Below are 14888 nucleotides of genomic sequence, written 5' to 3'. Positions count from 1 at the left end.
ATTCATTTTAATCTTCTGGATATTTGGTAATAATAAATTGTTTTTGTTTGTTTTTTAGTTTTTTCTACTGCACCTTACAAATACTTACATACAAATAGCAGTCAACCCAGAAGGTACGATAAAAGCTAGATGTTGTGTTGATGTTCTTATGCAACATGAACTGTACAGTTAATAAATTCACAATACAGGTGCTTGAGCATCCGACAAAACAAATAAGTAGATTTTAGTTTTATCTAGATAATTTTTCAACTAGATGGATATATTTTAATAAAATACATTTTACAGATCATAGAAAAAAAACATTGAAGATAAGCTTATAAGCAGAATCCCAGAACCTTTCGAAAGTGTTACACCTGATCCATCCTAATAATTCAGCAGACAAACTTTATCAATTAGAGTTGGAAAACTATCAAGAATATGCACCTTATTTTTTAACATTTATAATTTGTAAATTTTATATACTTGTCGTTCCTCATCTTGGATGTTAGTCTGTAAGCTTTGGCCTGTTGGAATAAGGAGGAAGAATATTTCTGTACCTAAAACTATTTTATAAGCATTTGAATTCCATACATACAAAAATGCAAAAACAAAACAAAATATAAGTAAAAACAAAACTATAAGTAAATACCATACTAAATAAAAAACGTAATATATAAATAATTCTTTTCAATAAATATGAAAAAAAAAGATACAAAATACCAAGATCACGCATCGACCACAAACTGCTGTGGATTACAAAATATAAGTTTTTTAACGCATTTTGTTTCACCTTTTTATAACTTCTCAATTAGAAAAATAGTTTTTTGGATTTTCAAATTTTTGATCAACTACAACCATAGTCTAGGAATTCCAATTGATTACTTACGCAGGATTTAATTTATCCCAAACACTTTATGAACAAGCAATTGCAGACAACTTGCAATTACTGCAGTGCGATTCTGGTTTGATGGTCAGTCAACCTGTTCATGAACTGGACTTCTATGTTATACAGATGGATGAGGATGATACTATAGACGTGTATCAGCAAACTTTGATACCTATAAAAAATCATTATTTTAATAAAGCTTAAAATATAAAATTAAGAAAAGTAAGAGTCGTTTTTTGTGGCGCTAACTACATTTTGAAAAATAAAATAATAATGTGAAAGGATCTTTCTTTTTTTTTAATTTGCTAATCCAGCTTTCTGCTTTCAAAGTGCAGACACGAGTGCCCTGAGTATGAATTGTCTTCTCGATAGGTGCCTGATTTGTTTGAGGAAAGCATCCAAATCAATTGTGCTGCTTCGCAATCCTTCAGCAAGATAGTAAATTGCATCTTCAATAGCAGCTTTCTCCACAAAAACATTCAGCATTCTACAGAAAAAAAAGATTCATCACATTAAGATACTTACAAATTAATTTTTTTGAATGCCAATACATACTGTTTGTATAATGGAGAAACTGTAGTAACAGTATCATCACCCTCAATAGATTGGTTATCATATAGTTGTTAGTCGTCGTAGTTGTAGTTTGTATCTCCTATGATTGACAAAAGCTCGGATAAAAGAGATGCTCTTGTATGTTCTTTTGTTATTATTCCAGTACCACCATTGGAACTTGCAGGTACAGCTGGTGACTATAAATAGTTGAAAATAACATAAGTATAAATAGTATAAATATAAATATAGTAAAAAGTATAAATATGAAAAATAATTGTTAGTTAGTCATCGTAAAGTCAGGTTCAGATTTTGCTCATTTCAATATCTGTGGTATATGATCTTCTTGGATCTCCCTGCTGCCATGTCAGAGGAGTGTATATCGCATTGGATGTGCTTATTCTTTGGACAAATGGAGTTTGTCGTTTGGCATTGTGAATTAACATCATCAAAATTAATTTCATTGATAACTGATTCTCTTAATAAGCCACCAAATTGTAAATTGTAACCTTTTCACATTCGCCATCCATAACTTGTCCGGAGAATAAGTAGAAAACTATAGAGGGTTTTCTATATTGTGGCTGATGTTATTAAGATCAGAATCAATGCACAATTTTGCTTGAGTGCCATTTTCAACAGATGATGATTTGTTACTACCATTGCACAAATCCTATTTATCACTGTTGCCTGTAAAAATAATAAAAGAAAAACAAAGTAAATTATTCTTGCTTTTCTTTACGTTCGATTATTTTAAAACTTTGATATTTATCTGATCCATTATTCTTCAGCGTTGTTAGAAGCACGATTCACAAGCGTTAGCTTTATTTACAATTAATTTGAGGTTACGTGGTAACGCGAATTTAAATTGTGTACTGCTGTCTGCTCCTTCGACTTCGAGTCATGCGCAGAACCAATCGGACAGCCGGAACGCGGACTATGGAATGGACAAATTTATCGCCAAAATAAAATTAATTAATAACTAATTAATTACAGCAAATTTGGTGGTAACGCAATTATTTATAAAGACCGCAATTAAATTGGGAACGATTCATATTGGTTTCATATCTATAAATAATGGGTATCTCCTTACAAAACCGTATACCCATAGTTTTGACGACTCAAAAAGTTTTTGATTTTTTACAAAAAAAGAAAACCACCCGCAATTTTGTAACTTGCGGTTGTTAACGTTGTTATCGATTCCGCAATTACTGGTATTTTTTTTATTACGATATATGAAAGTTATTTTAGGACTTCACGGAGCTGGCCGCCGCCGCTCTCTCCGCGCGCAGCGGCGGGACGGCGGGAACCGAGACGCGTTTGAATGCGTCATGCGAAAATATTTTTGATTTCGCGGCGACACTCAGAAAACTTTGTAAATTACTTGAATAAAATTTTTTTGTTAGACCTATTTTTTAATAGAAAGATAAAAATGTTAATTTAAAGTTATACAAAGTTTTTATACAAAGTTATAAATGATCCTGACCATCACAACTTATTTATTTTTAACTCTGTGTTTATTAACAATTCCGTTTTGAAATATAATTATTTTTATAACTCCTTTTATGGTTCTTGATTTTTCTATATAATAAAAAGTATTAGTATTTTCAAAATCATAGCTATACTATACTATTTGATGTTCTTTATTTTACGAAAGCATGAAACATATGAAACGTAATTTATATACTACTAAATTTTTGGTAATCTCGAAATAGAATTTCGAAAAAAAAATTTTAATTCAGATTATTTAGTGCGATATAAATACCAGTGTCTCAAATGCACTCTGGAAAAAATCATTCGCCACGTATCATATAACCGAACTCATCCAAACATCCTGTCACCGCATACTAAATGTTTATAAATTATGAATGTCAACGCCACTTTCTCAGTTCATTACTCGAGCTGGTTAATCATAGGTCAGAACACTTTGGTATCTCATCGAAGTAACATCGTGCTCTAAAGAGTGTATTCCAGAGTCATTTTTAACTAAAAATCTATTAGAAATCAAAAAATTATTGTTTTTTGAGTGTGTGTCTTCACAGTTTTTTAATTTGTGATACCAGCTTATTGATTGGTTTCTGAATCCTAGAAGAATATTTTATTATTTTCGAAGAATTTATTCAGAATTACGGTATGTCCACATATTTTATTTATTCATATAAATGCTAGAAATTTAGATTAAATATTTGAATACGATTGACATTTAAAAACTTTATAGCAAAGAAAATAAATATTTATTGAAAAAACATGCTAGGTTTGTAATGCAATAAAATAGTGTCCGCACTACATAATGACATTATTCAAATAATGCACTGCAGTAGATTTATATCAAATACTTTTTCATTTTAAATAGTACAAGTAAAAGTTAAATTAGTGTATGTGTTAGATATGAAAATATTATTTGCATTTTTGCAATGAAGACTAGTACATTATTACGCTCTTTTGCGTCGAAGACTAGTGCATTTCACACTTCTACGTCGAAAACTAGTATATTTTAAACTTTTGCGTCGAAGACTGGCACATTTCGCACTTTTGCGTCGAAAGCTAGTACACTTGACAGGCAAGATATCTGATTCGAACTATTTGAATTTTGCATCGTGTAATATGGGATTTGCCGAAATCAAAGTCGAGATAGAGTGTTAAGAGGTAAAATCAAGCTCATTTTTAAAAATGTCCATATTACACGATGTTCAATTTAAATAGCTCGAATCAGATATTTTACGTGTCGAGTGTACATACATTTCGCACTCCCGGCGGCAAAATGTAGTATATTTTATACTTTATATTAATGCATGGTTAGCGAGTTCAATTGCACCACGTACAAGTACTTGATTCTTTTTATTTTAATTTGTAATACTTTTATTTATAGCAGCCTACGAGATTCGGATTATATTTATATTACTCTTGTTTTCTTAGAAATTTTTACGTGAAAGCTGAAATTTTGCATAGGTCTTCTTAATATTATTACGAGTATATTGTAGTTTTTTATTTTATTCTCTAAACTTTAAAAACATGGCAGTCTTACATGTTCATCGGCAATTTTACCTCGCTTCATATTAACCTGCCAACTTTAAAATCGAAAATTACGCAAATATGTTCGGTAACCAATATTGGGAAAAACAAGAATTTTGTATACATTAGACGAATATATCTTCAAAGTTTCACATTGCATACTCTTAACATTCGTTGGTAGGGTTCGTTTTATACACAAAAATTTAACACGAATTTTTATATGAATTCTTTTTACACGTATGTTTTTACATTTGTTGAAATATATGCAAAAATTTCAATATCAATTCATTATTTATCAAGCTTAACAGGAATTAGTTTACTCATATCATATATACATAACAATGATCAAGTTATATATAACATTCATTTCAATAGTACGTCATCGAAACCGAACCTTTTCTTTCTCTCACGCGTATTCGTAAACAAAGATAAGTAGTTTGGAGACTGAGACCTCCGAAGTACAAAGAATGGGTTTCGATAGTTAGTCCAGTTAGATCAGTCAAGAAGAGAGCACATAAAAGCGAATATATGTTCTTTTCTTTTATTTAAAACATTCCGTACCTGCTTCCATAATCAAAAACATTGAACACAAAGAAATGATTAATATTACATTTTCTACACAATAACATTGTGTACAATATTATTGTATTAAATGTTCAGTACTAATTATCTATTTATGTTCAATAAAAAAGCTTATGTGTAAAAGAAAATTCGTATAAAAATTTGAATTCAAATGTGTAAAAAACCGTAGAACATTCTCAAATGTTTTTAATGTAGGATATGTTAAAAATTTTATAATTGCAAAACAAGTAAAAAATTTGCGACGAATAAAATTCTGTAAAAAACTTAAAATTTCATTGTTTCAGATGTTTTGCTTGATATTTGCACTAGCTTTTCTATTACATATACGTGGAGATGAAAATTCACCCTATGAATTAATACCTATAACGACACCAATATTACGAGAAGAGCTGTTTCAAGCCAAACTTTACCATGAGATTTGGACGACGATCCATTTTGTTGACATGCTTGAGTTAGAAAGCCATGCAAATGAGGTGAATACAACATTACAAGATCTTCGAAATCAATGTTCTACATTTAAACCGTGCATTTATGGAATAGAGTTAGATCATATGTATAAAAGTCTTTATTCAATTCAACAAAAAATTGATTTTTTAGTCTCCTTAAGCGATAAGAAAAGAGAAAAAAGAGGGTTATTTAATATAGTTGGAACAATACAACATTTTTTATTTGGCACTATGTCAGCCGACGATACTGAAAGAATTGATAAACAAATAGATGACGTATATAATCATACGGGCCACATAGCGACACTTTTAAATGACCAAACAGCCATTATCAAGAGTACTCTGCGCAAATTTATAAATATAACTGAAAATTATAAACAAAATATGAAAATTATCAAGGATGGAATCATTACAGTCCTGAATGAACATTCTTTTAATGATAATATGCTAAAATGCATTTTAAATTTAAATATTCATATAGATAATTTATTAGGTAATGTCAATCTAATCTATGACTCGATTGTTGATGGAAAACTTGGAGTTGTGTCGCCTAGATTAATATCACCCACAAAATTTATGGACGCTTTACGCACAATACATTTAAAATGGTTTCACCAAGACTTACTATTTCCTTTAAATAAAAATTATTATGTAATGTACATGAAAATTAGTAAGATTAACATTATTTTGTCCGCTGGTAAACTTATTTATGTATTTCATACGCCAATACCAACTGGCTATGATTATACTGTGTACAAATTCACACCAATACCCATGTCAGGATGGAAACGTTACTATATATTTGACAGTATTAAAAATCAACCTGTTGCTGTCGATTCAAATTTTACAGAGTATAGCGTAATTGATTTAAATGTTTGTACATCTATAAATGATTTTAAAATTTGCGAGATAACATCTGCCGTTCATACATTTAACGAGGAAGAAAGTTGTTATGCACATTTGATAAAATACAAAGATGATAATGGCTGTTCTAGAAAATATTTTGATTTGCAAGCTGATTTTGTTTTGGCTCTGAGTAATGGTTTTAGTTGGTATATTTTACCAACCAATAAAGAAAATATATTCATAACTTGCGGCGATTCTAAATCAGATTTATATGTGACTATTACGAAGCCTCATATATTACGACTCAATTAAAATTGTAAAGGATACTCTAAGAACCATAAGTATTTACCAAGAAGTCACGGCAATGAAACAAAAATTTCAGAATATAAAATTAACATTCAATTTCTACCAGTTCAGCAGATAGCTCTAAATACATCAGCTTTAAAACTACCTGTATTTACTTCATCTAATATTGACACTTCTGAAATTTTAAATTCAGCAAAAAATATTGAAGATATCATGAAAGATTTAGAAATTATTACATCTAATCATAACTACCATTCACGGCTGCTTACGGGTTATAGTATCTTTCATTATACTATGTATACTATTGCCACTATTTCAGTATTTTATATCCTTTATAAAACTGGAATACTCAATTGCATTTCAATTGCTTTTAAATTTTGTCTATTTCGACTGTGTCCAATATGTATGAAATGCAAAAATAATAATGATGAACGTAATGAAGCTGCTATACCATTTCAAACTACGAATGTCCAAATACGCGAAGAAAATATTGCTGCTCAACCATCAACGTCTGCAGATGATCGATCTATTGTTCGATATGATCATAAACATTTAGAAAAATACATTTTATTTGCTCATGCGTTTGCTGGATGTGATTCAACAAGTGCTATATATAATAAAGGTAAAAAAAGTATTATAACATTATTAGAAAAAAATGAAGACTTGCAACAATTAATATCCATATTTTATAAGCCATTCCAAAATGTCGACGATATATATAGAGTTGCTGAAAAACTTATGATAATAATGTATGGTGCAGATGACCAAAAACTGACTCTACATGAATTAAGATATAAAATATTTTGCACATCTACAGCAATTGCAAAAAAAGAATTATCTTTATCGTCTTTACCGCCTACCGATTCGGTATTAAGAGAGCATGCTAAAAGAGTATATTACCAAATGCAGATTTGGCTTGGATTCGATTTAGATCCAGTATTATGGGGATGGAAGAGAACGAGTAATATGCTACTACCTATTATGAATCCTAAACCAGTTGCACCAGTCGAATTACTGGAGATGGTGAGTTATTATATGTTATCCTAAAATATATTATATGAAATTGTCTAATTTTTCTTTGAAAATAATTTCCAAATGACGTATTTAATATTTACTTTAGTGAACTATTCGATATTTTCTATTGTAATATTTACTGTGATAAGAAAAAATAATTAACTTGATTTTCAGATATTTTGTGGATGTAAAACAAATTGTAACACATCCCGATGTTCGTGCAAAAAGGCTGGCATAAAATGTAGTTACAGTTGTAAAAATTGCAATGGCCAAAGCTGTGAAAATGCTTCAAATTCGCATAAGGTCATACTTGAGAGTGATACAGAAGAGCGACAAGATGATATAGATGATATAGAAGATAATGAAAATATGTGGAATGATGAAATAAATGATTTACAAGAAGAAGATGTTGATGAATCACAAACTGAAAATTAAAAAATTTTGCTGAAAAATTCTGTCAATTCTATTTACTAGAATAATATAACCATTTTATTATATATTAAATTTTTACAATAATCATATTTATTTATATTTTGACCGTTTTATCCTTGTATTATTGATGTTGCTTCATAATAACATTAAAAAATGCTATCGTAAATTTTTCAACAATAATTTACTTACAGGTAAAAAAAACACAAATTCAAATAATAATTTGTTAGATACTCGTGTCGTATGTTCACTTTCCAGCACGGCGTAAGCATCCTCGCTACGCTCGGGCGCTTAACCCCGCCGTGCCAGAATGTGCCTCATCGCCTTGTATCGTAATGTACTATGGGTAACTCAAACTAAAGAAATCGCTGCCGCGCATACAAAAGTTATATGAAATATGATTATTTCATTTTTTCAGCATCATTGGTGCAACGATTAAATCAAATTTGGGATGCAAGGTAATGTCATTTTTCCGCTCATTGGATAGCTATATTGTTGAGAACATTTATTACTTATTTAATTCATAATTAACTATACATACTTGATAATTATATAGCTAATTTCGATAATATTAATAAAAAGTTCATACAATAAGTTTTCCGGGTGTCGCCGCGAAATCAAAAATCATATTTTCGCATGACGCATGCTCGGTTCCCGCCGTCCCACCGCTGCGCGCGGAGAGAGCGGCGGCGGCCATGTCGTCTGCTCACTCCCCTCCCCTGCCTCTACACCAAGCAAATTTCTTTTTCATTAATTATCTCGGAACTTTGCGCTCATCGGATTCGATTAAAAAATCGTTTTCAATGCAAAATTTAATGCTCTTTCCATTGATACCAGCCATTTTCTCATAGGTCAAGCCGATCTCGAGATATGAGCAAAAATAACTTTTGCATGCTGTTTTCGCATAGAACCCCTCATTCTAGGAAGCTGCAAATTTCAGAATCGGCTTTTTCGACCCCGATTTACCAAATATCCAAAATGCAGCCACTTCTACCGCAGGGCGATTTCACAGCTAATTTTACTGGACTAGTAACTCGCACGCCAACTCGTTGCGTGCACGGTAACTCTGCAACTTGTTCATGTCGTGACCGGGCTTCCGTACACAGCACTCACAGCAGTCCCGCCAGTGGTGGGTACGTATAATATTACGCGTCGTAAATGTAATTTACGACACGTCGAATATTACATACTTAACACCGCTATTTTTATACACGTATATACATATATATAAACGCGGTCATGTAACCTGCGCTTTACGTTTATATTTTCATTGTTATGTACTTTAGAGTTCGCGCCAGCTCCTTGGTATTTAGGGATGCTTCTTAAGTTTTTCTTTATACAATTTCTTACCCTTCCTCAATTTAAAAATTATTTAAAACTAAAATTTGTAATAATGCTTTCTTTTTTGTTTCTTTTCAGTTATATTATCTTTTATTCTTTAATTAAAATTTTGCTTTTAAGCGTACGAATCTTGCGACGCACGGAAGTAAATCCTTTATGTTATTATATGATGTGGTAAGTTGGGCTTTCAGTCGGTAGAAAAGCGGCCAACAACATTTACGTGTACTGAGTCCCGCTGCCGCACAGTGGGAGAAAATGAAAAATATTCGAGTCACGCGTCATTTTAATCGTAGAGCCATGATTCTTTTTTTAAACTTTTTAAAAAAGCATCAAGTTTAAGCTACAGGTGCGGAAATTATTGTATCACCTTCCCCTAAACCCATGCGAGCCCTAGAAACCACCCCTACCAAATCCCAAGCAGTCTAACTCATCTATCCCAGGGAACAGCAAGTTAAATCGCTTTATTTTTTCTTAAAATAATTAAGCCACACACCATAAGCCAGCTAATCACCTAACCACTCACCCCCTACCCCTAGAAACCACCCCTACCAAACCACAAGCAGTCTAACTCATTTACCCCAGGGAACATCGAGTTAAATCGCTTTATTTTTTCTTAAAATAATTAAGCCACACACCAAAAGCCAGCTAATAACCTAAATACCTAACCCTAACCCGCTTAACCCCTAAAAACCACCCCTACCAAACCACAAGCAGGCTAACTAGCCTAACCCTGGGAACAGCGAGTTAAATCGCTTTATTATTTCTCGAATTAATTAAGCCACACACCGTAAGCCAGCTAATAACCTAAATAGCTACCCCCAACCTGCTTAACCCCTAGAATCCACCCCTACCAAACCACAAGCAGGCTAACTAGCCTAACCCAGGGAACAGCGAGTGAAATCGCTTTATTTTTTCTCAAAATAATTAAGCCACACACCACAAGCGAGCTAATAACCTAAATACCTACCCCTGACCTGCTTAACCCCTAGAAACCTCCCCAACCCAACCCTGGGAACAGCGAGTTAAAGCAATTTATTTTTTCTCGAATAAATTAAGCCACACACCATAAGCCAGCTAACCACCTAACCACTCACCCCCTACCCCTAGAAACCACCCCTACCAAACCACAAGCAGGCTAACTAGCCTAACCCAGGGAACAGCTAGTTAAATCGCTTTATTTTTTTTTGAATTAATTAAGCCGCACACCATAAGCCAGCTAATAACCTAAATACCTACCCCTAACCCGCTTAACCCCTAGAAACCACCCCTACCAAACCACAAGCAGGCTAACTAGCCTAACCCTGGGAACTGCGAGTTAAATCGCTTTATTTTTTCTCGAATTAATTAAGCCACACACCATAAGCCAATAAATCACCTAAATACTCACCTCACCATATATCCACTCACCCCCTACCCCTAGAAACCACCCCTACCAAACCACAAGCAGGCTAACTAGCCTAACCCTGGGAACAGCGAGTTAAATCGCTTTATTTTTTCTCAAAATAATTAAGCCACAGACCAGAAGCCAACAAATCACCTAAATACTCACCCCACTGCCCCTGGAAACGACCCCTACCAAACCACAAGCAGTCTAACTCATCTATCCCAGGGAACATCTAGTTAAATCGCTTTATTTTTTCTTAAAATAATTAAGCCACACACCATAAGCCAGCTAATAACCTAAATACCTACCCCTGACCTGCTTAACCCCTAGAAACCACCCCAACCCAACCCTGGGAACTGCGAGTTAAATCGCTTTATTTTTTCTCAAAATAATTAAGCCACACACCATAAGCCAGCTTACCACCTAACCACTCACCCCCTACCCTAGAAACCACCCCTACCTAACAACAAGCAGTCTATCTCATCTATCCCAGGGAACAGCTATTTAAATTGCTTTATTTTTTCTTAAAATAAATAAGCCACACACCATAAGCCAGCTAATAACCTAAATACTCACCCCACTGCCCCTGGAAACGACCCCTACCAAACCACAAGCAGTCTAACTCATCTATCCCAGGGAACATCGAGTTAAATCGCTTTATTTTTTCACGAATAAATTCAGCCACACACCATAAGCCAGCTAACCACCTAAACACTCACCCCCTACCCATAGAAACCACCCCTACCAAACCACCAGCAGGCTAACTAGCCTATCCCTGGGAACAGCGAGTTAAATCGATTTATTTTTTCACGAATTAATTAAGCCACACACCATAAGCCAGCTAACCACCTAACCACTCACCCCCTACCCCTAGAAACCACCCCTACAAACCACAAGCAGTCTAACTTATCTATCCCAGGGAACATCGAGTTAAATCGCTTTATTTTTTCTTAAAATAATTAAGCCACACACCATAAGCCAGCTAACCACCTTACCACTCACCCCCTACCCCTAAAAACCACCCCTACCTAACCACAAGCAGTCTATCTCATCTATCCCAGGGAACAGCTAGTTAAATCGCTTTATTTTTTCTTAAAATAAATAAACCACACATCATAAGCCGGCTAATAACCTTAATACCTACCCCCAACCTGCTTAACGCCTAGAAACCACCCCTACCAAACCACACGCAGGCTAACTAGCCTAACCCTGGGAACAGCGAGTTAAATCGCTTTATTTTTTCTCAAAATAATTAAGCCACACACCAGAAGCCAACAAATCACCTAAATACTCACCCCACTGCCCCTGGAAACGACCCCTACCAAACCACAAGCAGTCTAACTCATCTATCCCAGGGAACATCTAGTTAAATCGCTTTATTTTTTCTTAAAATAATTAAGCCACACACCATAAGCCAGCTAATAACCTAAATACCTACCCCTGACCTGCTTAACCCCTAGAAACCACCCCAACCCAACCCTGGGAACTGCGAGTTAAATCGCTTTATTTTTTCTCAAAATAATTAAGCCACACACCATAAGCCAGCTTACCACCTAACCACTCACCCCCTACCCTAGAAACCACCCCTACCTAACAACAAGCAGTCTATCTCATCTATCCCAGGGAACAGCTATTTAAATAGCTTTATTTTTTCTTAAAATAAATAAGCCACACACCATAAGCCAGCTAATAACCTAAATATCTACGCCCAACCTGCTTAACGCCTAGAAACCACCCCTACCAAACCACAAGCAGGCTAACTAGCCTAACCCTGGGAACTGCGATTTAAATCGCTTTATTTTTTCTCAAAATAATTAAGCCACACGAAAGAAGCCAACAAATCACCTAAATACTCACCCCCCTGCCCCTAGAAACCACCCCTACCAAACCAGAAGTAGTCTAACTCATCTATCCCTGGGAACAGCGAGTTAAATCGCTTTATTTTTTCTTGAATTAATTAAGCCGCACACCATAAGCCAGCTAATAACCTAAATACCTACCCCTAACCCGCTTAACCCCTAGAAACCACCCCTACCAAACCACAAGCAGGCTAACTAGCCTAACCCTGGGAACTGCGAGTTAAATCGCTTTATTTTTTCTTAACATAAATAAGCCACACACCATAAGCCAGCTAATAACCTAAATACCTACCCCTGGCCTGCTTAACACATAGAAACCGCCCCTACCAAACCACAAGCAGTCTAACTCATCTATCCCTGGGAACAGCGAGTTAAATCGCTTAATTTTTTCTTAAAATAATTAAGCTACACCATAAGCCTGCTAATAACATAAATACCTACCCCTAACCCGCTTAACCCCTAGAAACCACCCCTACCAATCACAAGCAGGCTAACTAGCCTAACCCTGGGAACAGCGAGTTAAATCGCTTTATTTTTTCTTAAAATAAATAAGCCACACACCATAAGCCAGCTAATAACCTAAATACCTACCCCTGGCCTGCTTAACCCATAGAAACCACCCCTACCAAACCACCAGCAGGCTAACTAGCCTATCCCTGGGAACAGCGAGTTAAATCGCTTTATTTTTTCACGAATTAATTAAGCCACACACCATAAGCCAGCTAACCACCTAACCACTCACCCCCTACCCCTAGAAACCACCCCTACAAACCACAAGCAGTCTAACTTATCTATCCCAGGGAACATCGAGTTAAATCGCTTTATTTTTTCTTAAAATAATTAAGCCACACACCATAAGCCAGCTAACCACCTTACCACTCACCCCCTACCCCTAGAAACCACCCCTACAAACCACAAGCAGTCTAACTTATCTATCCCAGGGAACATCGAGTTAAATCGCTTTATTTTTTCTTAAAATAATTAAGCCACACACCATAAGCCAGCTAACCACCTTACCACTCACCCCCTACCCCTAAAAACCACCCCTACCTAACCACAAGCAGTCTATCTCATCTATCCCAGGGAACAGCTAGTTAAATCGCTTTATTTTTTCTTAAAATAAATAAACCACACATCATAAGCCGGCTAATAACCTTAATACCTACCCCCAACCTGCTTAACGCCTAGAAACCACCCCTACCAAACCACAAGCAGGCTAACTAGCCTAACCCTGGGAACAGCGAGTTAAATCGCTTTATTTTTTCTCAAAATAATTAAGCCACACACCAGAAGCCAACAAATCACCTAAATACTCACCCCACTGCCCCTGGAAACGACCCCTACCAAACCACAAGCAGTCTAACTCATCTATCCCAGGGAACATCTAGTTAAATCGCTTTATATTTTCTTAAAATAATTAAGCCACACACCATAAGCCAGCTAATAACCTAAATACCTACCCCTGACCTGCTTAACCCCTAGAAACCACCCCAACCCAACCCTGGGAACTGCGAGTTAAATCGCTTTATTTTTTCTCAAAATAATTAAGCCACACACCATAAGCCAGCTTACCACCTAACCACTCACCCCCTACCCCTAGAAACCACCCCTACCTAACAACAAGCAGTCTATCTCATCTATCCCAGGGAACAGCTATTTAAATTGCTTTATTTTTTCTTAAAATAAATAAGCCACACACCATAAGCCAGCTAATAACCTAAATATCTACGCCCAACCTGCTTAACGCCTAGAAACCACCCCTACCAAACCACAAGCAGGCTAACTAGCCTAACCCTGGGAACTGCGATTTAAATCGCTTTATTTTTTCTCAAAATAATTAAGCCACACGAAAGAAGCCAACAAATCACCTAAATACTCACCCCCCTGCCCCTAGAAACCACCCCTACCAAACCAGAAGTAGTCTAACTCATCTATCCCTGGGAACAGCGAGTTAAATCGCTTTATTTTTTCTTGAATTAATTAAGCCGCACACCATAAGCCAGCTAATAACCTAAATACCTACCCCTAACCCGCTTAACCCCTAGAAACCACCCCTACCAAACCACAAGCAGGCTAACTAGCCTAACCCTGGGAACTGCGAGTTAAATCGCTTTATTTTTTCTCGAATTAATTAAGCCACACACCATAAGCCAATAAATCACCTAAATACTCACCTCACCATATATCCACTCACCCCCTACCCCTAGAAACCACCCCTACCAAACCACAAGCAGGCTAACTAGCCTAACCCTGGGAAC

At 35.2% G+C, this 14888-nt stretch overlaps 1 protein-coding gene and 1 long non-coding RNA gene across 5 annotated transcripts; one reads left to right on the top strand and one right to left on the bottom strand.

Annotated features, from left to right (window-relative positions):
- Window positions 1–642: 642 nt before the first annotated feature.
- LOC116417149 lies at window positions 643–2653 on the bottom strand. The gene is made up of 3 exons (XR_004227420.2): window positions 1421–2653; window positions 1118–1352; window positions 643–1037 (listed from the first exon to the last, which is right to left on the bottom strand). It is a non-coding gene; the product is annotated as an uncharacterized LOC116417149 (long non-coding RNA).
- A 567-nt stretch (window positions 2654–3220) lies between these two features.
- Window positions 3221–8146, top strand: LOC116417148. Of its 4 annotated transcripts, none has more exons than XM_031928679.2 (3): window positions 3221–3542; window positions 5290–7626; window positions 7792–8146. In XM_031928679.2, the coding sequence occupies exons 2-3, from the start codon at window positions 6817–6819 to the stop codon at window positions 8050–8052; spliced, it is 1071 nt and encodes a 356-aa protein (XP_031784539.1). In that variant the 5' UTR covers window positions 3221–3542; window positions 5290–6816; the 3' UTR covers window positions 8053–8146. The 4 variants fall into 3 exon arrangements, 3 of the variants coding, with proteins under 3 accessions (XP_031784539.1, XP_031784538.1, XP_031784540.1); XM_031928680.1 differs by having other exon boundaries at window positions 3453–3542; window positions 7513–7626; XM_031928678.2 differs by having other exon boundaries at window positions 5290–8146.
- The last annotated feature ends 6742 nt before the right edge of the window (window positions 8147–14888 follow it).

This window comes from Nasonia vitripennis, chromosome 4 (assembly GCF_009193385.2).
Source record: "Nasonia vitripennis strain AsymCx chromosome 4, Nvit_psr_1.1, whole genome shotgun sequence".
NCBI lineage: Eukaryota > Metazoa > Arthropoda > Insecta > Hymenoptera > Pteromalidae > Nasonia > Nasonia vitripennis.
This window is presented reverse-complemented; position numbering and strand designations above follow the sequence as displayed.

Bases quoted from the DNA above. Each gene is read 5' to 3' on its own strand.
- LOC116417148 (XM_031928678.2), top strand. From the start codon at position 5,290: ATGTTTTGCTTGATATTTGCACTAGCTTTTCTATTACATATACGTGGA.